The sequence below is a fragment of the Pholis gunnellus genome (genome assembly GCF_910591455.1).
Source record: "Pholis gunnellus genome assembly, chromosome: 18".
NCBI classification, from domain to species: Eukaryota; Metazoa; Chordata; class Actinopteri; order Perciformes; family Pholidae; genus Pholis; species Pholis gunnellus.
This window is the reverse complement of record NC_136545.1, coordinates 21,124,526-21,145,277: the sequence shown is the minus strand read 5'-3', so window position 1 is coordinate 21,145,277 and position 20,752 is coordinate 21,124,526. Positions and strand designations below refer to the sequence as shown.

The 20,752-nt window shown below is 40.0% G+C and overlaps 2 protein-coding genes across 3 annotated transcripts; both read left to right on the top strand.

The window, feature by feature from the left end:
- The first annotated feature begins 231 nt into the window (after positions 1–231).
- On the top strand, positions 232–15,593 carry man2a1 (mannosidase, alpha, class 2A, member 1). Of its 2 annotated transcripts, none has more exons than XM_079179090.1 (24): positions 232–438; positions 1,708–1,847; positions 1,932–2,153; positions 2,515–2,659; positions 3,010–3,097; positions 3,427–3,510; positions 3,906–4,033; positions 4,105–4,278; positions 5,226–5,412; positions 7,280–7,457; positions 7,565–7,755; positions 8,095–8,292; positions 9,249–9,363; positions 9,597–9,664; positions 9,894–10,062; positions 10,270–10,497; positions 10,972–11,094; positions 11,205–11,319; positions 11,830–11,963; positions 12,138–12,279; positions 12,383–12,516; positions 13,641–13,835; positions 14,214–14,324; positions 14,601–15,593. In XM_079179090.1, exons 2-24 carry the CDS (start codon positions 1,710–1,712, stop codon positions 14,769–14,771), a joined length of 3,438 nt encoding a protein of 1,145 aa, XP_079035216.1. In that variant the 5' UTR covers positions 232–438; positions 1,708–1,709; the 3' UTR covers positions 14,772–15,593. The 2 variants fall into 2 exon arrangements, with proteins under 2 accessions (XP_079035216.1, XP_079035217.1); XM_079179091.1 differs by having other exon boundaries at positions 232–447.
- Positions 15,594–18,984: 3,391 nt separating this feature from the next.
- Positions 18,985–20,704, top strand: LOC306710517 (molybdopterin synthase catalytic subunit). The gene is made up of 5 exons (XM_079179115.1): positions 18,985–19,122; positions 19,298–19,415; positions 19,635–19,791; positions 20,001–20,124; positions 20,204–20,704. Exons 2-5 carry the CDS (start codon positions 19,298–19,300, stop codon positions 20,306–20,308), a joined length of 504 nt encoding a protein of 167 aa, XP_079035241.1. The 5' UTR covers positions 18,985–19,122; the 3' UTR covers positions 20,309–20,704.
- Positions 20,705–20,752: the final 48 nt, after the last annotated feature.

Sequence of the window (20,752 nt, the reverse complement as noted above, 5' to 3'; positions counted from 1 at the left end):
TCTGTTTGTGTTTTTGTGTTTTCTTCAACCACTATACGAGTAGTACTTATAAAATACAGTATAAGAGTAGTACTTTTTGTGTACGGTACACGAGTAGTACTTATTACTTGCAGTGGAGTATTAGTACTTCTACTTCAGTAACGGGCCTGAAGACTTGTGATACCGCATGTCAGATGACGTTACGTCCTGACCGGAAGTCTGCAGTGCTGAGTCAGCTGAGACGGACCGGAAGCAAAACAAACAGCGGGGAGCTCGCGCTGCGGAGGCACCGACACAACTTTATTTAACTTTAAAAATAAAAAGAGTTTATTTTAAATGTTATATATGATTTTTCACGGGAAACTGAAGTCAGACAGCTCCGTCAGCGAGCGGGTGAAGAGCAGCGCGAGACACGAGGAAGCACGAGACCTGCTGCACTTTGTCCAACGCGGAAGTTCAGTGAGTGAGGTGTTTAATTTAACATACAATGGTTTTATTAATTTTATCTTCACAGCCGTTTGACTTACAGCAGCGGTTTCAAGTTCTACTAGCAGAAGTAATTATACAAAATATTCTGTATTTACACCACAGTGTTAATGCAGATGACATGTATATTTAACAGTATATAACCGTTTTTCAGAGTTGTTTAAATAATGTAAATTATTAGATTATTATTATTCAGAGTTGTATCTGTTAAAGTGTTAAACAGAAGGACAAACAACTAATAATGCATCATAATGTAGGTCCTTTACAGCTGTAAAAGTCCTGCATTCTAAACCTGATGTTCCTGCTGCATTAATGTGTGTTGCATGTTGACTCCTTTATATCCTGTTCACTGTAATCCATGAAAGCTTCATATTCTATGAGATCATCTGATGTTCTGTGAGAACCTCGTATCTCTAAAAAGAGCAGAGGATGTATTTTACATCTGATCCAAGAAGCTTTTTAACACGTCATGTAGCTGAAGGAGGATTCTCTGTTTCAAAGACATTCATAGTCATTCATAGTCATTGACAACACAAACAAAAAACAGGACATTCCCGTAGTGCCTTTCTTGATTTGAATTATTTTCCATTAGCTCTGACTGTTTGAGCTCTCAGCTTCATGTGAACACAGAGTCCTGGTCTCCTGGTCTGCAGGTCTCCTGGTCTGCAGGTTTAGCTGTTTGGTCGTTTGTAGACGGTGATCGTCTCAAAGTCCGCTGCTCTTTATCCACACGCTGTTTCTGAATCTATTCTGTCATATTAGTCCTTCAGTCATCGCAAAAGAAGAAAAAAGAGACAAAAACTGAAGAATATACAACTGAGAAGCTGGAACCAGAGAAGTTTTGGCATTTTGTTCTTAAAAAACTGTTATACTGATTAAATCTTTGAAACGTGTTTGGAACTGAGGCAAAAAGAAACATTTCATTTCATCATAATCGTGTCAAAATAACACATCCACCAATGTAAATATGCTGAAGTTATATTTTGACTATTAATACATTAAATGTGACATTTAGACCGATGATTGGTTCTTTTAAAAGTGTTTTTAATGTTGACAAACAATCAAACAGCACTAAATATGAATTTGTTAGGCTGATATTGAAAACTAATTAGAGCTGTTAATCCGTTAAATAACTCGTTGAAGCTCAAGTGGAGCTTTCCGGACATTCAGCACTGGATCCTACATTTCCCATAATGCACCTGTATCATGTGTTTCATCGGAGTCGTCTCATTGGTTCCTCAGCGATGAAGAGGAATCGGCTGCTGGCCGTGCTGGTGGGCGGAGTCTTCTGCGTGGCCGTGATGTCACTGTACCGCATGCTGGACACTATGCAGGGGGCGGAGCTTCAACACATGGAGACACCTGACGGACAGGTGGAGAATGTGAGTGGACAGAATTCTAGTTTATAACGTACGATAAGTCGACATATTAAATGATGTCAAGTAATCCCTCATCTGTGTCTGCAGGATTTGTCCCGCCTCCAGCAGCAGATTGACAAATTGGAGCGTCTCCTTAGCAACAACAACCGTCTGGTCGCTACGCTGCGTGACAAACTGTTCCACCGCCAAGCATCATGGGTAAAAGGAGGTGCGGTCAATGTGAGCGTGGACTCCGCCCCCAGCCGAGCTGACTCTCTGCCTGGCTGCCGATTGGCCGAAGAGATGAAGGACGGAGCCGAAGGAGTGCAGGTTAGCTTAGCATATGCTAACAGCTGTTTTTACAGACGGTGCTTTGGAACTGGGCTGAAGTTATTTTATTTTTTGTGTATTTATGAACATGTTGAAGTTTTCATATCAACTTTATTGTTTTAATGCAACAAACATAATAAAATAAAGTCCTGAAAATATCAAGAACATAAATACAGATTCATGTCGCTTCACTGGATTAAAGCTGCTGTTTAATATTAATAACTCAACTGTTTTGTAGCTTTTCATTCATATTCTTTGAGGAATAATAGAAATCATTTCAGTATATAAGTATATCCAGTATATAAGTGTGGTAGAAGTAAATAATTATATATATATATATATGTGTGTTTCTGTGTTTTAGCTGCTGGATGTTTACGACTTGTTAACGTTTGAGAATCTAAACGGCGGCGTCTGGAAACAAGGCTTTGAGATCAGTTACCACGGCGACGAGTGGGCGGAGCAGCCTCTGGAGGTGTTTGTGGTTCCTCACTCTCACAACGACCCCGGTGAGGAACGTCCCTGTGTCCTCCACACGTCTCCTTATCCGTCCCTGTGTCCTCCACACGTCTCCACACGTCTGATCTGCTTCACTCTTCAAACAAAAATCCCTTTTTAGAGATTATTTGTTTGTTTTCGTTGCTCCTTCTACAAACCACCAGAGTCACCAGATTTGGTGTAAAAACATCTCCGGTGGAGCCGGAACACATTTCGATGTCTCGCACTGTTTTGACCGTTTTGGCTCAAATCTGCTGAACATCTGGTCACGTTAACATCAGACGTCCGAGTCACCGCGACAACAGGTGGCGCTGTAGCAGCATCATCTCACTGTGTGTGTGTGTGTGTGTGTGTGTTTCAGGCTGGTTGAAGACGTTTGAGGGTTATTATCAGGACCAGACGAAACACATCCTCAACAACATGCTGATCAAACTGACTGAAGACAGCAGGTACTCGTCTTCATCTTCGTCTTTTTATTTCACCTGAACTTAAAGTTCAGACTCTAACCAACAACATGTTGGTCCGTCTCTCATCACCGTCTCACTTCCTGTCTGTGTCTCATTGGTTCCTACTGAAGACGTCCATCTTGTAATGTAGTTTTTATCAAATAGCAGGAAGTAGTGACTTTGTTGGGGACTATTTTCAGCGGCGGATTAATCTACGTTTGGCGCTCTGTGCGTCTCAGGATCACTTTAGTTCGTAGAGTCTTTACATATATCTGACCAGCTCACCGTGTTCATGTTCTGAGATGATTGACGGCGTATGTTGTGTTCATCAGGAGGAAGATGATTTGGGCAGAAATCAGTTATTTCTCTAAATGGTGGAACGACATCGACGAGCAGAAGAGAGAGATGGTGAAACGGTAAAAAACAGCAACAAAACAAACAAATAATGAACATTTGAGTTTTTGTCTTTTTAAAGTAAACTCAGTTTGAGTTTTTGTCTCAACTTTCACTTTTCTGTTTCTCATTTCACAATATATAAACAATATAAAAACAATATATAAATAAGATATAAATAAGAAACTCTTATTTATTTAAGATATTTGTGACTTTTTTTTACTTCGGCTTCTTTTCTCTTTTCTGAAAATTAATTTCTGTCAAATCTTTTTCAAAGTTGTTTAGTTTTTTTAGTTAAAAGTTGTATTTTATTTTGTATTCTTTTATTCATCATGTTGTACTTCATAATATATATTTATATATACGTGTATTTAAAGTATTGGCTCGTGATCTTTAACACTGCTCTGTGATTGGTCAGCCTGGTGGGGGCGGGGCAGCTGGAGCTGGTGACGGGCGGCTGGGTGATGGCCGACGAGGCGAACTCTCACTACTTCGCTCTGCTGGATCAGCTGATCGAGGGTCACCAGTGGATCCAGAGACACCTGGGTCAGTGACGCCGCACCGCCGGCTGCTTCCGCTCCGTGTGACGTCACCGTAACCGCGATCTCTCTGTCCAGGTGTGAAGCCCAGCAGCGGGTGGGCGGTGGATCCGTTTGGCCACTCCCCCTCCATGGCCTACCTGCTGAAGGGGGCGGGGCTTAGCAACATGGTCATCCAACGGGTTCACTACGCCGTCAAGAAGCACTTCGCCCAAAAACAGACGCTCGAGTTTCTATGGCGACAGAGCTGGGGTGGGTCCCCGAAATATAAAATAGAAACATTTTATGTGTAACGATATTAGAAGAAAAGTGAAAGATGATAAACGGATTCATGAAATGTTTAATTAGTTCAATTACAGTATAATAATTTGATTAATAATAGTAATAGTTATAAAGAACATTAGACAAAAATAATACCCAGTAAAACAGATGAATGAGATAAAATAATAAATAAAATCACACAAACAACAAAACAAAAGTATTTGTAACAAAAATGTATTTTAATAAATTTAAATAAACAAACTTTAACCAAATTATTTAAATCAGGGGGCTTCAACGTTTTTCAGGCCAAGGACCCCCAAACTGATAGAGATGGAGCCGGGACCCCCGACTACATATATGGTGCTTTATATTAAACTGGGCCTAGTGCCGTGTATAAACACAGCTCTTTATTGTGCATTCAGTACTAAGCTATTCAAATAACACACAGGTTCATATGTTCATGTTGTTATTTTAAACATGTGACGGTACAGTGAGTGGGGGGGCCGTGCCACTGACATCTATAAACACACCTCATAACTGATACCAATGACAACATCAACATTGTCTGTTAATTGCATGATAATCATACATACAAGCTAATCAAATAGATGTTTTTATTTTAATCATAAATGTGGAAATGAAAATGAGTGATGTGCTGTTAGTGCCACTGCTGTGCATACACACACCTGTTATCTTACATACAACACTGAACTATTAAAATAATGGACACATTCATGTCGCGGACCCCCTGTTGAAGACCTCTGATTTAAATTATTAGTTTAAAAAAAGGTTTTATTAACAAAACAATATTGAAAAATAATCTGATTGAGAGGAAAACGCCTTTTCTGATTATTTCTATGATATCAAATTTACATTCTGTGTAAAATATGTAAATCTCTGCTTTGTTTCTCTAACTCCGCCCACTTCCTTTGTGTCAGACTCCTCCCCCCGCAGTGACATCGCGTGTCACATGATGCCGTTCTACAGCTACGATGTGCCGCACACGTGCGGTCCGAACCCGGCGGTTTGTTGTCAGTTTGATTTCCACCGGCTGCCGGGGGGGCGGCTCTTCTGTCCGTGGAAGATATCGCCGCAACGAATCACGGAGAAGAACGTCGAGGAGCGGTGAGCAGGACAATAATAATGAATAATTATTATAATGATATGGATTCCTTAAAATGGTTGATTTTTTTTATGGAGTTCTGCAACTTTGAGTCTCCTGACTTTTCTTCTTTCTTTATAGTTGAGATATTTTCTGAACTATACTCATGGTGTCGCTTCATTCGCGCTAGACGCACCGGAGAGGGGGAGTGGCTTATCTCCATGGAAGTCAGCTATTTAAGCCATTTATCTCCTCATGACAACAAGCAAATAACTTTTAAAATACTTGTTTTCTGAATGGAGTTTGGATCGATCAGTGCTATGCTAAGCTAAAATTGTAGCAGCTCCGTCAACATTCAACATAACGTCATATAAATGTAAATACGGCAGCGTCTTTTTCATTGTTTGTACCGTATGGTTTATACACATACATTTATACACATATCTCTACTAATGTGAGGTATCGTAGAGCTCTGGGTGAACACAGACGGATACAGTATCATTTTCCTGATTCAACGTCATTAATGACAGCAGGAGCATCTCAATGCTGATTGGCTATCGTGCCGCAGCATCACACGAATGGCGCAATTGACGCAAATTTGCATCATTCGCGTCAATCGCGCCATTGCAAATATGCGTCACTCCGGTCTCATCGCGTCTGTGCATAGACTTTGTATTTAATCTACTTGCGCGAATAATTTGCGCTGCGTTTGGTGTGAACACGGCTTTATTCTCTATTGTCACGTTAATGGCGTGTTGTCATGCGTGTTGTCACGTTGGTGGCGTGTTGTCATGTGTGTTGTCACGTTGGTGGCGTGTTATGTTGATGGCGTGTTGTCATGCGTGTTGTCACGTTGGTGGCGTGTTGTCATGTGTGTTGTCACGTTGGTGGCGTGTTATGTTGATGGCGTGTTGTCATGCGTGTTGTCACGTTGGTGGCGTGTTGTCATGTGTGTTGTCACGTTGGTGGCGTGTTATGTTGATGGCGTGTTGTCATGCGTGTTGTCACATTGGTGGCGTGTTGTCATGTGTGTTGTCACGTTGGTGGCGTGTTATGTTGATGGCGTGTTGTCATGCGTGTTGTCACGTTGATGGCGTGTTGTCATGCGTGTTGTCACGTTGATGGCGTGTTGTCATGTGTGTTGTCACGTTGGTGGCGTGTTGTCATGTGTGTTGTCACGTTGGTGGCGTGTTGTCACGTTGGTGGCGTGTTGTCATGTGTGTTGTCACGTTGACGGCGTGTTATCATGTTGATGGCGTGTTGTCATGTGTGTTGTCATGTTGATGGCGTGTTGTCATGTGTGTTGTCACGTTGATGGCGTGTTGTCATGTGTGTTGTCACGTTGACGGCGTGTTATCATGTTGATGGCGTGTTGTCATGTGTGTTGTCACGTTGATGGCGTGTTGTCATGTGTGTTGTCACGTTAATGGCGTGTTGTCATGTGTGTTGTCACGTTGATGGCGTGTTGTCATGTGTGTTGTCACGTTGACGGCGTGTTATCATGTTGATGGCGTGTTGTCATGTGTGTTGTCACGTTGATGGCGTGTTGTCATGTGTGTTGTCATGTTGATGGCGTGTTGTCATGTGTGTTGTCATGTTGATGGCGTGTTGTAATGCGTGTTGTCACGTTGATGGCGTGTTCTCATGTGTGTTGTCATGTTGATGGCGTGTTGTCATGCGTGTTGTCACGTTGATGGCGTGTTGTCATGTGTGTTGTCATGTTGATGGCGTGTTGTCATGTGTGTTGTCATGTTGATGGCGTGTTGTCATGTGTGTTGTCACGTTGACGGCGTGTTATCATGTTGATGGCGTGTTGTCATGTGTGTTGTCATGTTGATGGCGTGTTGTCATGTGTGTTGTCATGTTGATGGCGTGTTATCATATTGACAGAGCTCTCCTCCTGTTGGACCAGTACCGCCAGAAGTCTCGTCTCTTTCGCTCTCCCGTCCTTTTCGTTCCGCTCGGCGACGACTTTCGGTTCGTGGAGTCGAGCGAGTGGGACGCTCAGTTCGGTAACTACCAGAAGCTCTTCGACTACTTCGACCAGCACCCGGAGCTCCACGTCAAGGTGAGACACCTGAGGCCCCTGGGAAGGGGGGGGCGGGGCATGAGGGGGGGGAAACAAACTGTCTCTTTAAATATCCCAATGTTTCTTCTTCTCTCGTCTGTTTTCAGGCTCGGTTCGGAACTCTCTCAGATTACTTCGAGGCTCTTCATCGGCGTCTAAACGCAGCAGGAACGACTCTGCCGACACTTCGCGGCGACTTCTTCACGTACGCCGACCGAGACGACCATTACTGGAGCGGATACTTCACCTCCAGACCGTTTTACAAACGTCTCGACAGAACGCTGGAGGCCACGCTCAGGTACGCCGTCTCACATGTGATCCAGGTACGTTAATTAATCTATGACTCAGGTTTGTTTTTTAACTAATGACTCAGTTACGTTATATCTGTCTTCATATTACGATTTTTATATTTTTTACTTTGCTTTTGTATTAATCCATAATTCTTTGTAATTATTCTCTTTATTCAAAATGTATGTATGTCTTTATTTAGATGTATTTAATACCATTTTGTGACTTCATTTGTTATACTTAGAATTGTTTACTTTTAAAATCAGTTCGTACCTTTTTATTCCCTCAAAATGTTTTCACCTAGTTTTTCTGTTATTCTTCACTGAAAGACGTTCTTCTTCTCTGACAGAGCGACAGAAATCCTCTTCAGCTTGACGTTGGCTGAAATGCGTCGTTTTCGTGGCGACGGTCGTCTGGTCTCAGATTTTCCAGCGCGTGAACACTTCAAGAGTCTGACGGCGGGGAGGCGGAGCTTAGCACTGTTCCAGCACCACGACGCCGTCACCGGCACCGCCCGTGACCCTGTGGTGGTCGACTACGGCACCAGGTGACTACTTCCTGTTAGCAACCTAGCCTGTTAGCATTTTGGGATGGAGTCAGTCAGTTTTAGTAATGGAAGGTCAAATATGTTAGCATGTGGATACGTTAGCATACGGTAGGAATTAACAGGTAGAAACTTGATGTTAGCATGTTAGCTTAAACAAGGGACTACATTAGCATAACAGGTTAGGTTAAAACTTTCTATTAGCTTGTTAGCATCTTAGCTAGGATTATAAAGCAAGAACAATTTGACACTATTTAGGTTATTCTATCTAAACAGTTAAAAAACAAAATGTTCGACTGTGTTAGCATGTAGTACAACCTAGCAGGTGTTAGCATGTGTTAGCATACATTAATAGTGTTGTTTAAAAGAAGTTGTTACTTCATAAACGTTTATCCTAAATTTGATTTGTTTATGTTTATTTTGAATGATGATTTGTTCCCACATAGTTTCTAAATACTAAATTAATTTGCAGATAGAAATCAGTGTTAGCATTCGTAGCACCTGATACTCTTTAGCATCTTGAGCGTTAGCATGTGTTTTGTCTCATTTGTCCCTCCATGCTCTCAGTCGAAGGATGGCGTCGCCACTGGCAACGGTAACAGGTACCGCCTGGCTTAGTGTTAGCCGTTAGCGTTAGCCTCCCATCATAACCATTCATTTAGCATTAGCATCTAACACTCATTTCATCACAAGTGTTTCATTAACGTTGTGTCTCATAGTGTAGTTTCTCAGTCTCTGTTTTAAGTAAAGTTATGAGGTTTGTGTGTGAAATAATGTGTTAGTGTGTAGACATTAAACACTGTATTAATCAATCAATGTAATCTCACGTTTGCATTTTGAATGAAGTCAATCAAATAAATTAAAAACCAAAAAAAATGAATGAAGTATCATTTCTGAAAATCAAAACGTTTATAATAAAAAATGAACAGAAACTCAAAGAACTACATTTTATTTTACAGGTTGTTTCACGCGATCTTGAACCTGCACAAGGTGCTGCAGAGCTCCGCCCACTGGCTGCTCCTATTGGACAAGAGCCAGTACCACCACGACCAATCAAAACCCTTCATGCAGATGGTGACCGTTTAACACTTTTTCTATACAGAATATTTTTGTAATATTTTGTATATTTTTAGGGAATAAAACAGAATAGATTCTGAAATATAAAAAGTTTAACTGTGATGTATTCAGGTGTAGAAACACCTGTAGTTTTTCAGGTAAAGATGTAAAGATGGTTTGTAAACAGAAAGAAATGTACATATTTATTAAACAATCCCTCAGAGGTTGATGTTGTGATAAATGTTTTTAAGGATGACGTGATGTCAGCGCAGGACGCTCTGCCCCGGAAGACGCCGCTCACGCTCAGTGATGAGCCCAGGTGAGAGGGGCGGGGCTTACGGAGGGAAGAGGCGGAGTCAGACTAGCTTCATTTCTTATTTTCTATTTATTTATTAATGACACAAATGTTTATTTTGTTCATCCTTTCTCAGTAACTAGTGATTCATGAAATCAAGTTAAACCATTCAATAATTAATAATTTAAGGTATGTTGTGTTATTTTCGTGAAATGTATATTTTAAATATATATGAAATAAATATATGTTTCAGGTCATTGATCATCTTTAACCCGACGGAGCAGCTCCGTTCGTCCGTCATCAGCGTCGTCGTCGACTCTCCGGACGCTCGCGTTGTCGATGCAGAAACGGGTCGACCAATGGCTGCCCAGATCTCTGCGGTGTGGGCGGAGCCAAGCCGAGCTTCATCAGAACACTTCCAGGTGAAGAACAGTTTCATTTTATTAAATTATTTAATGTAAAGTTATGTATTTTTTATCTGTCATTTATTATTGTTATTATATGTATGGTATTATTTATAATTACACAGTTTTGACTTATTTTAACATTATTTTATTCCTGGTTAATATTAAGCCCCTCCTCTAAACGGTGTATCACAGCTGAGTAACTTTTATACTTTTCACCTCCAGCTCGACTTCGTGGCTGAACTTCCTCCTCTGTCGCTCGTTGTGTATCACGTGACCAAAGCCCCGGTGGGCTCTGCCCACCGGGCTCGGTACACCTTCCATCGCCGTGGCAACCCGCCGGCTATCCAGTCGGAACACTTCCAGGTGTCCCGCCCAGAGGCCGACGCCCCCTTGTCGCTTAGCAACAAGCACATCCAAATATGGGGCTCCCTGGAGACCGGCCTGCTGCGGGTCAGACTTTTCAAATTAAAAGTCTGACTTTTCAAATTAAAATCCTGTCCAGAGAGTTTATTTAACAGAAACATTTTTGAAAATTACAACAAATTTAATTACATTACATTTTGATAACTAAAATAAAAATGACAACAAACTTTTATATAATTTGTTGTGCTAAATGCGACGGCCATCGTCCAATAATGATACATACATTTGTATCAAGGAAGCATATTTGTCCATGTTAATAATTTACAGCCTAAGTTGTGGTTGTACATTAACATTATTAACATTATTACTAACTTATTATTATTATTATCATTATTATTATTATTAATATTATTGTTATTATTAATATCTTTATTATTATTATCTTTATAAATCCAATTAGGATTTTAATCGTTGTTTGAATGATTTATGAATCTATTTCCAGTGTGATATTCATAATTCTGTTTTACCAATAAAGTTTCTTCAAAATATTTTGACTTGTAGAAGCTGCGTCTGCAGTCCGGTCTGGTCCGTCAGGTCCAGGTCCAGTTTCTGTGGTACGGAACCAGAACCAGCCAGGAAAAGAGCGGAGCCTACCTGTTCCTACCGGGGGAGGAGGGGGCCCAGGTAAGACCAGAACCAGAACCACAAACTAGAACCAGAACTAGAACCAGAATCAGAACCAGTCTGAACCAGGTCAGTCAGACCAGGACTAAATGTCTCTCACCCCCCCGCAGCTCTACTCGTCCTCAGAGCCCCCCCTGGTTCGGGTCTCCAGAGGTCCGGTCTTCTCTGACATCACTTCCTGTTTCCGACACTTCACACACACGGTCCGACTGCTTCACCTGGACGGTAACGAGAATACAGGACTGTCTCAGAAAATTAGAATATTGTGATAAAGTTCTTTATTTTGTGTAATGCAATTAAAAAAACAAAAATGTCATGCATTCTGGATTCATTACAAATCAACTGAAATATTGCAAGCCTTTTATTCTTTTAATATTGCTGATTATGGCTTACAGCTTAAGAAAACTCAAATATCCTATCTCTAAATATTAGAATATCATGAAAAAGTATACTAGTAGGGTATTCAACTAATCACTTGAATCGTCTAATTAACTCGAAACACCTGCAAGGGTTTCCTGAGCCTTGAAAAACACTCAGCTTGGTTCAGTAAACTAAATCACACGTATGGGGATTATCACAATATTCTAATTTTCTGAGACAGTCCTGTATATATAATAATAATATATATATAAGATAATATATAATATAATATAGATAATACATAATAATAATAATTCACTTCATTTAAAAAAATGATTTCAAAATAAAAGTGTCCTGTCTCTGCGTCTGCCCCAGGGCATGCTGGGAGATCCCTGGAGATTTCCAACATGGTGGACATCAGGTCGGAGGTCAACCGGGAGCTCGTCATGCGGCTCGTCAGTGACGTCGCCAACGGCAACCGTTTCTACTCCGACCTCAACAGCTTCCAGGTTCATTTACATATCAGCTGTGATGTCACTCCTCTTCATCACGTGCTTTATTGATCATTGATAGATAATTAATACATTACTGAGTGATACGTGATAGTTATTATTGATAGTTTATTGTTAGTTTATTGTGAGATGATCGATAGATCACTGATTGGTTCTTGATAATGTGCGTAGATGCAGCAGAGGAGGACTCTGGGTAAACTCCCCCTGCAGGCCAACTTCTACCCGATGACTTCGTCTTCGTTCCTTCAGGACTCGACGTCTCGTCTGTCGCTGCTGTCGGCTCAGAGTCAGGCGGTCGCTGCACTCCGACCGGGTGAGTCACGTCATCGTTTTATGGTTTTATGAAAACACGAATGAAGCTTCTTCGTCAGTGTGATGACCTCTGACCTCTGACCTCTGACCTGTGACCTTTACAGGTGAGCTGGAGGTGGTGTTGGACCGGCGGCTGCAGCAGGACGATAACCGCGGCCTCGGTCAGGGCGTCACCGACAACAAGCTGACGGCGAGTCTCTACCACCTGCTGCTGGAGGACAGGAGGGGCGGGGCTCAGGTGAGGGGGCGGGGCAAGTTACAATTAATAAAACAACTTTTCAAACTGGTTTCAACATCAAACCAAAAATATGAAAACCAGCAGAGACTTTTGAGTTATTATGTCACATTTATTAAAACGTTGTATGAGTTAAATAATTCAATTAGGTTTGAATTAATTCAGTTTTAGACGATAAAACTTTTGTCTCTTTCGTAATTGGTATATATATATTATACATATATATATGTATATTTGTTTAATTTAATGTTTGTCATTCTTTCCTCAGTTTTTATTTATATATATATTTATATATATATCAGTGCTGGGCAACGATTCACATTTTTTATCGTGATTAATCTCATTATGTTAAAGTTCATAATGAATCTAAAGTAGTGTGTTGAGCTCTTCTATGTTAAAGTGCTGCTCTATGAACTAAAGGTCAACAACATTTGGTTTAAACACTTTAAACTCATCAGGTTCTTGTTAACAGCAGGATTCTCTTCACACAGCAGCAGTTATAACACAGTTATAATGATTCTGATCATAGATATTCAGCCGGTGTTCACAACTTTATCTTCATGTGTTTCAGAGATGAATTTAAATATACATCTTGAAACCTGAAACCTATCTACGTCATGTTTTATGTTTGTTAAATTCTCAGTAGTGATAACTAAATGATGTGATTATTATACATATTACAAACTAAACACTTTAAAAACTCTAAAGAAAAATTAAAATTTTTATTTCTTATTATCATTATTATTATTTTCTCTCATTTATTGTGTTGGTATGTTGTTCAGACACTATGCTACGCTGATTAGCGTAACATGTGTTGTGTTTGTTATAAATGTACGTTGGTACATAGAGGGTGATAAGAAGCTGTACATGGAGGGACTTAGGACCCAGGGGAATGTAGGGGAAGGAAACAGGAAGAGACGCCACACACACAGCTGTTCACCGCTCGCTGACGGTTGTTGTGTTAAAAATGTTGCTTAATAATAAAAAAAAAAACTGCGTTAACGCGCGATAAAATAATTGTCACGTTAATTAATGAATGCGTTAACGCGATAATAACGAGTTAACTTGCCGCGTCTAACTCTATTATTTCTATTTATTCTATTTGTATGTTTTTTATTATCTGACAGGAAGTGGGAGGAGCCTCAGTCGAACACCTGTCCCTGCTCGCCCACCTGACCTTGCTCTCCCTCAGCCACCCGCCAATCTCCATGGTCGCCCCTAGCGACAGCCAGGTGCCAAAGCTCCGCCCCTTCCTGCCGCTCCGCTCGTCGCTGCCTTGTGACGTTCACCTGCTGAACCTGAGGACGCTGGAGGACTCGCAGGTAAACACCTGGAGACACCTGGAGACACCTGGAGCAGTGCTAAGATGTTTTCAGGAATTTACCTCAACAATTTAAAAATATATTGATTAATTAAAGCAAATAAATAAACTCTGGAAAACTTCAATAGCAGATTTAAATAACTGTAAATGTATAATATTTATATTTATAATAAAAAGTCACAAAAGAACCAATTACACCTGAAACTATAATAATCCATTATTTTAATCGATTATGATGCTTAAAGTTCTCCGAGATCTCCGTTTGGTTCTTTGGCGCCTCCTCTGGTGATACGGTGTAACTACACTATGATGTTTTTAAAGTTTCATCAACATCAAAACAAACAAATGTAATGTTTTGTTTGTGTTTGTGGACAAACAGGAAGCAGAAAGTCCGTCACAGGAAGTGGCTCTCCTCCTCCACAGGAAGGGCTTTGATTGTAACTCCGCCCCCGAGCCGTCACTGCAGTGCACGTGGAGCGCGCACGAGGAGGTGAACACACATATTATTTACTTATTATTTACTTGAAGCCATAATTATTTTATTTTTTTATTGATACGTTTTCAAAATAACCTAAAAAAGTTACATAAAATGTAACTTGTGTTTTTAATGTGTTTTTGTCTTTTTAATGCTGTTAATATTGAATTATTTTCCTTTGTTTCAAATGAGTTCTTTTCATTCAGATATGTTTCTGTAATTAGATAATTACATTTTAAATGTTCTTTGATTAGTTTTGTCTCTGAGCTGACTTCCTGTTCTGTGCTCCAGGTGAACTTAGACGATCTCTTCTCTCCTCTCCGGTTCCGGTCGGTCCGTCGGTCCGGCCTCACTCTGCTGCGAGAAGACGACGAACCGGAATCCGCCCGGCAACAGCAGCCGCCACGCGTCACCAGCCTGCGACCAATGGAAATCAGCGCCTTCCGGGTCGAGATCGACTAAATAACAAGAACGAACGAATCAGAAGCTAGAATATCATTCAAATAAACATTCTGCTCAACATGTTACATGTTAAAAAGAAGGGAAAATAAATAAAATACACAAATTAAATTATTTTTAATAATTATAAATTTACATAATATTAAATATAAAATGTAACAAATGAAGGAATTCAATCTTTTTTAAACTGGAGATGTCTGTTAATGTGACAATATTTTACATGTTTCTACTGTGAATTATAGAAATATTAATATAAATAATAGTTCACAGGTAAAAATAAAACAACAGGTCCTTCTGAAGGTCAAAGGTCAGAGAGAGGAAACACTGAAATTTAAACTGAAGTTGCTATGGTAACAAAAAGGGACCAAACCATTCGTCAGCTGTTAAATGTGGGTGGGGGTGTGCGTGCGTGTGTGTGTGTGTGTGTGTGTGTGTGTGTGTGTGTGTGTGGGCGTTTGCATGAGACTTCCTGTTACTGCTGTTTTCATAAAATGTGGAATTGTGGGTAAACTGTAATTTAGTGTACTTGTACATGAATGTTTCCAGACTGCACATATTTCACATATTTCACATATTTTAAATATTTACTTGTTTAAATGTTGAATATTTGGTTTAATATAATTTTCTGTATTTGCTGTGAAAGAGACATTCATCTTAAATCTTCTGGGTATTTTTTTAATTAAGAATTTCTTTTTACATATTTTCTATAAAGATGTTTATTGTTGAAACAAATCTGAAAATGAAGTTGTTAAAATGTTTTGCTTTTGTAGTTTATTTTGGGACAGATTTCTGGTTTTAATACAAAATAAATTATTGTTGAATTTCCTTCTTGTTGATAATTTGTTTTATTTATATATATATATATATGTATATATACTTATGTTTCCACAGATGTTTCTTTAGTCTCCAGCCTTCATAAAATAACTTCACTACGAGAGGTTAAATATTACATCACTGAGCTTTATTGTTTTATTGGTTTTATTTGTTATTAAAACAATGAAAGTGAAGGTAGGTCTTTTATTTTGAAATTCTCTTCACATCCAGAATAAAATAATGAACACACATTGTGTATCTGTGGCTGTTAGAACAGTGATGAACTCTCTTTTCACAGCGAGCATCATCTTCATCACAGATCATCTTCATCACAAACACAACAGAGGCTTTAATGAATCCAGACCAGGAGCTGAGGTCCTGATGGAGGATCTCAGAGATCTGAAGAGCTTCAGAGACTTTCAATAACTCTCATTATTGTTGTCTTTAACATATCAAACGTGTATTTATAGACATAACGGATCATAATTAAATGTATTTATTGAAGTAAAGTTAAAGGGTAACTTCTCATTAAACAGCTTTAGGATGAATTCCATTGTGTTTGAATATTCATCTTTTACTTTTGTCTTAGTTATTAAAAGTTGAACAATGAATCCGTTTGATTTCAGACTTCTTCTATTTACTCTATTACTTTATTCTGATCACCAACATGATGTTTATCAACCTGATTATATTCACAGTCTGTCAATAATTCATCCATCACAGCTGATCTGAGCTCAATAGTTTGAAATCTTCAGTTTTCAGGTTTTGGGGATTTTTTTCTTTATCTTTATTTTAATGAGGCTTCAGTGCACGAGTGCGTAGATTCAACCTAAAGCATGATAACAGCATTAACATCTCTCCCAAACCAGTTAGTTCTGACTTCATGCCACGCTGACAATTCAATCATTTAAAAAACAATATTCTTCATTTTGGTTCTTGTAGATAGTTTTGCCTTTTAACTGAATTATTCTGTTTCTGTGTCTCGACAGCAGTAATATTTATCATTGTGATTAATAAAGTACTCGATCCATTCATCTAATAAATTCAGATTCTAAGCTCTGAGCTGTTAATATTTCTACGAGTCTATTTTCTTAATGTCATTGTGTTGTTGTGACATCAATGATGATCATCTAAAGGTGAAAATGTTTTAGTGCAAAATCACATAATAATCTGTCAGAGAGACCGGCTGGAGAGTTTATTTAAGCTGAGGCTGAACCTGCTGACGAGCCTCCAATCAGCAGCTGAAACACAACCCGGTGTGTGAATAAAACACAAGACTACTCAGAGGAGTTGATCACAACTAAAAATAACTCAAACTCAAACCTACGTCAGACGGAAACTATTAGCCGAGTAAATAGAAAATTATTTGTTTTGCTTTTTCTTGTTTTATGTCGTTGTGACAGAATATCTTTGTGTTTTTGACCGTTGCGGAATTTTTCACTGCGTTCTAATCTTTTAAAGATAATAAATAATTGATTTACTGAGAAAATAAGTGGCAGAAAACAACCCATCAACTGGCTAAATGTTAAAACTTACACTGGCCAACAAAAAATGGCAAATAAAATCACATCCGATATTTTAATATGATAAAAAGCTTTTGCTAGCAGAGCGCTAACATCCATAGCATTCATCTATGACACTTTGCAGTAGCCTCGTTAGCATAAGCTAACAGACCTTTCCTTTTAGCACCTAGCTAGTTGACTTTAAAATATGGAGGTGAAGCATTTTCTCTACATAAACTGAAGAATTTTAATTTTATGATAGTTTCATTTGAATAAAAGCGTTTTTGTTTCAGACATTTTAGCTCCGTTTAAAACAGGACAGCGTCAGCGAAGCCTCTGCTCCTGATTGGCTGACAGAATCCATCATTGGCTAATGATTGGCTCCTTGTTGCTAGAACATCATTTTAACAAACTACTCTGCTGTAACACCTTTAACAAAAGTACACGTGAGAGACATTACATTATGACACAATCACGGAAAATAATAATGTATTTTAAAAAGAATGGAGACTGAGGGAGAATAACACCTGAAGATGGCGGTCATGTAACGTCGTGAATGTCAACTGCCGTAAAGCCTCAAAGAAGAAGAAGCGGAACCGGAAGTGACGTCCAGCTGGTAAACAGACGTTCTGGGGAAAGTTTCTTCAGATGTTCAGAAACTACCGACTTCTTCATGACTGCGCAGGTGAGTTTTCACGAAGCTTTCGTAGCAACACTCCTCAGGGACCGACGCTGTCTTCGGGATGTTTGACGCCAGACTGCGTTCACATTTCCTCTCATTGAACGCCGCTTCTGGAGGCGAATGTGACGCACAGGCCATGCAGCCAGAGTGAACAAACGTTTAAAAAGCACGTGTGCATGAGTATTGATCGGTAATGTCAACGCCGAAGTGAAGTCAAGTTATATTTGATATGATTTATTGCTTCCCGTCCCATGTTAAGATAAATATGGTGTTGTTAGGGGAGGAATTGTTTAAATATAAAGATTTCTAAATGGAGATTGGTGTAAACTGATGTCAGTATCACGTGATCTGAGGGCAGAAATTCAAACCCTCGTGAGAAGCACAAGGAGGCAGATCGTGTGAAAACATAAAGCCTCCAGTCAAAGCTGTCACAGCTTCAGGTGTGTGTGTTGTTGTTCTTCAGGTGTGTGTTTTGTTGTTCTTCAGGTGTGTGTTGTTCAGGTGTGTGTTGTTGTTGTTCAGGTGTGTGTGTTGTTCTTCAGGTGTGTGTGTTGTACTTCGCTAAGAGCGTGGAGCTGACCGGAGTGAAGGAGGAAGAGATTGTTGCCGTGCCGACACCAATCAGTAGCCGGGACCTTTGGAGCCTGTTGCTACAGCGCCACCCGAGGTACCGAGACGAGGTCACTAAAGGTCATCTACTGCAACATAAACATCAACAACATAAAGATCAACAACATAAAGATCAATAACATCAACAACATAAAGATCAATAACATCAACAACATAAAATCAACAACATAAAGATCAATAACATCAACAACATAAAGATCAACAACATCAACAACATAAAGATCAATAACATCAACAACATAAAGATCAACAACATCAACAACATAAAGATCAACAACATCAACAACATAAAGATCAATAACATCAACATCAACAACATAAAGATCAATAACACAAAGATCAATAACAACAACAACATAAACATCAACAACACAAAGATCAACAACAAAGATCAACGTCATGTGACGCTGCTGATCGATTCTCATCAATACTTCTGATCAGATCTTTGTCTGGACTGAGACATTTATTCACAATAATCGTGGTGTGTGTGTGTGTGTGTGTGTGTGTGTGTGTGTGTGTGTGTGTGTGTGTGTGTGTGTGTGTGTGTGTGTGTGTGTGTGTGTGTGTGTGTGTGTGTGTGTGTGTGTGTAGACTCCTCCTCCTCCAGGATCAGGTGGTGTTTGCGGTGCGTCATCAGTACGTTGCCATCGGTGACCAGGTGGTGACTCTGGGAGACGGAGACGAGGTCGCCGTGGTGCCGCCGCTCAGCGGAGGATAAAGAGGAGGAGTCAGTTATTCATATGAACCAATCAAATGTTTCAGATCAATGAACACCAATCACATGAATACATCTAAAACATGATCCTGAGAATAATATATTAGTTCATAATGATCAATATTTAATACTTTCTAATGATATAAATAAATATGAACGTTCATTATTTTGATGTATTTTGTCTCAGATGACCGAGTCAGAGGAGAGGAGGGACGTCTTCAAGCTGAGCCGTGATTGGCTGTCAGTACAGGAAGTGGTTGACGCCGTCAGCAGCTCCTCCTGTGGAGCCATTTCACTATTTATAGGTTAAACTTTTACTCGTTCATTCAATCCAATAAATACGTTTATTCATGTTCAATAGGTTAAACGTGTGTGTGTGTGTGTGTGTGTGTGTGTGTGTGTGTGTGTGTGTGTGTGTGTGTGTGTGTGTGTGTGTGTGTGTGTGTGTGTGTGTGTGTGTGTGTGTGTGTGTGTGTGTGTGTGTGTGTGTGTGTGTGCGTGCGCGTGCGCGTGCGCGTGCGCAGGTACGACCCGTGAGGACGAGGTGGGCGGCAGGAAGGTGATTGGTCTGGAGTACGAGGCCTACGAGCTCATGGCCCAATCAGAGTTCAGTAAGCTGTGTGATGACATCAGAGAGCGCTGGCCAACCGTGACGCACGTCTGCGTTCACCACCGACTGGGGTCAGAACACACACGACCAATACGTCTTTTAATAGGTCTATCAATAGTTATATTAATATTCTATCAATATATCGATCAATACATATTTTAATATATTTATCAATATTCTATCAATATGATGATGCTAACTGCTAATGCTACCTGTGGTTGAACCTGCTGAGGTGGCAGTAGTTGGTCGGTGTAGCTCACCTGTGAACTTCGTCCCTCAGGTGGGTGAAGGTGGGCGAGGCCAGCGTTGCCATGGCGATCTCGTCTCCTCATCGCCATGACGGCCAGCGGGCGATCCGTCACTGCATCGAGCGGCTGAAGGCCAACCTCCCCATCTGGAAGAAGGTGACTCGTGATTCCTTCAGAACGTCCACTCTGACTCCCGATGACTGATCGCATAACGTTGTTGATCACTGATCCACAGGAAGTGTACGACACGCAGGAGGAGAGCTGGAAGGAGAACGCCGAGTGTCCGTGGGCCCTTCAAAATAAAGTTCCTCCCGTCACGTCGTCCAGAGAGAACGTCTGAGCTGCAGATAATAGAACGTGTCGTCTGTTCTGAGAAGGGACTCAATAAAGCTTCTTCAAAGCAGTTTGTGAGTGGTGGACACTATTCTCCCACAATGCATTGCACAAATGGGGAAGAAGATTTTTTTTATTTTTATAAAATTAAAATTGGACAGCTGGTATTACTGATTACTTTGCAGTATTATGAGAACGTTAATTTAGTTTCAACATGTCGGCTGTCAGAGTTTTATTTTATTTTTAATTATTGCACATTTACAGTTTCACAGATTGTCAATAAGAAACAGCAAAATACATCCAAACTAACATTCCAGACGTTCAACAAAATGATATGCTTTTGATTTGAAAGGCGTTTTTATAGATAATTCAGACTTTGTCATTAAAATATTTTTCACACAAATATTTATACGCTTAATGTATATTTACAAATTTATTTTATTTTAGACTT

Excerpts from the sequence above, each read along its gene's own strand:
- man2a1 (XM_079179090.1), top strand. The coding sequence starts at position 1,710 with ATGAAGAGGAATCGGCTGCTGGCCGTGCTGGTGGGCGGAGTCTTCTGC. Across the intron at positions 2,660-3,009 it reads TCACTCTCACAACGACCCCG|GCTGGTTGAAGACGTTTGAG; the intron begins GTGAGGAACGTC and ends TGTGTGTTTCAG. Across the intron at positions 3,511-3,905 it reads AAGAGAGAGATGGTGAAACG|CCTGGTGGGGGCGGGGCAGC; the intron begins GTAAAAAACAGC and ends GTGATTGGTCAG.
- LOC306710517 (XM_079179115.1), top strand. The coding sequence starts at position 19,298 with ATGACCGAGTCAGAGGAGAGGAGGGACGTCTTCAAGCTGAGCCGTGAT. Across the intron at positions 19,416-19,634 it reads AGCCATTTCACTATTTATAG|GTACGACCCGTGAGGACGAG; the intron begins GTTAAACTTTTA and ends GCGCGTGCGCAG. Across the intron at positions 20,125-20,203 it reads ACCTCCCCATCTGGAAGAAG|GAAGTGTACGACACGCAGGA; the intron begins GTGACTCGTGAT and ends ACTGATCCACAG.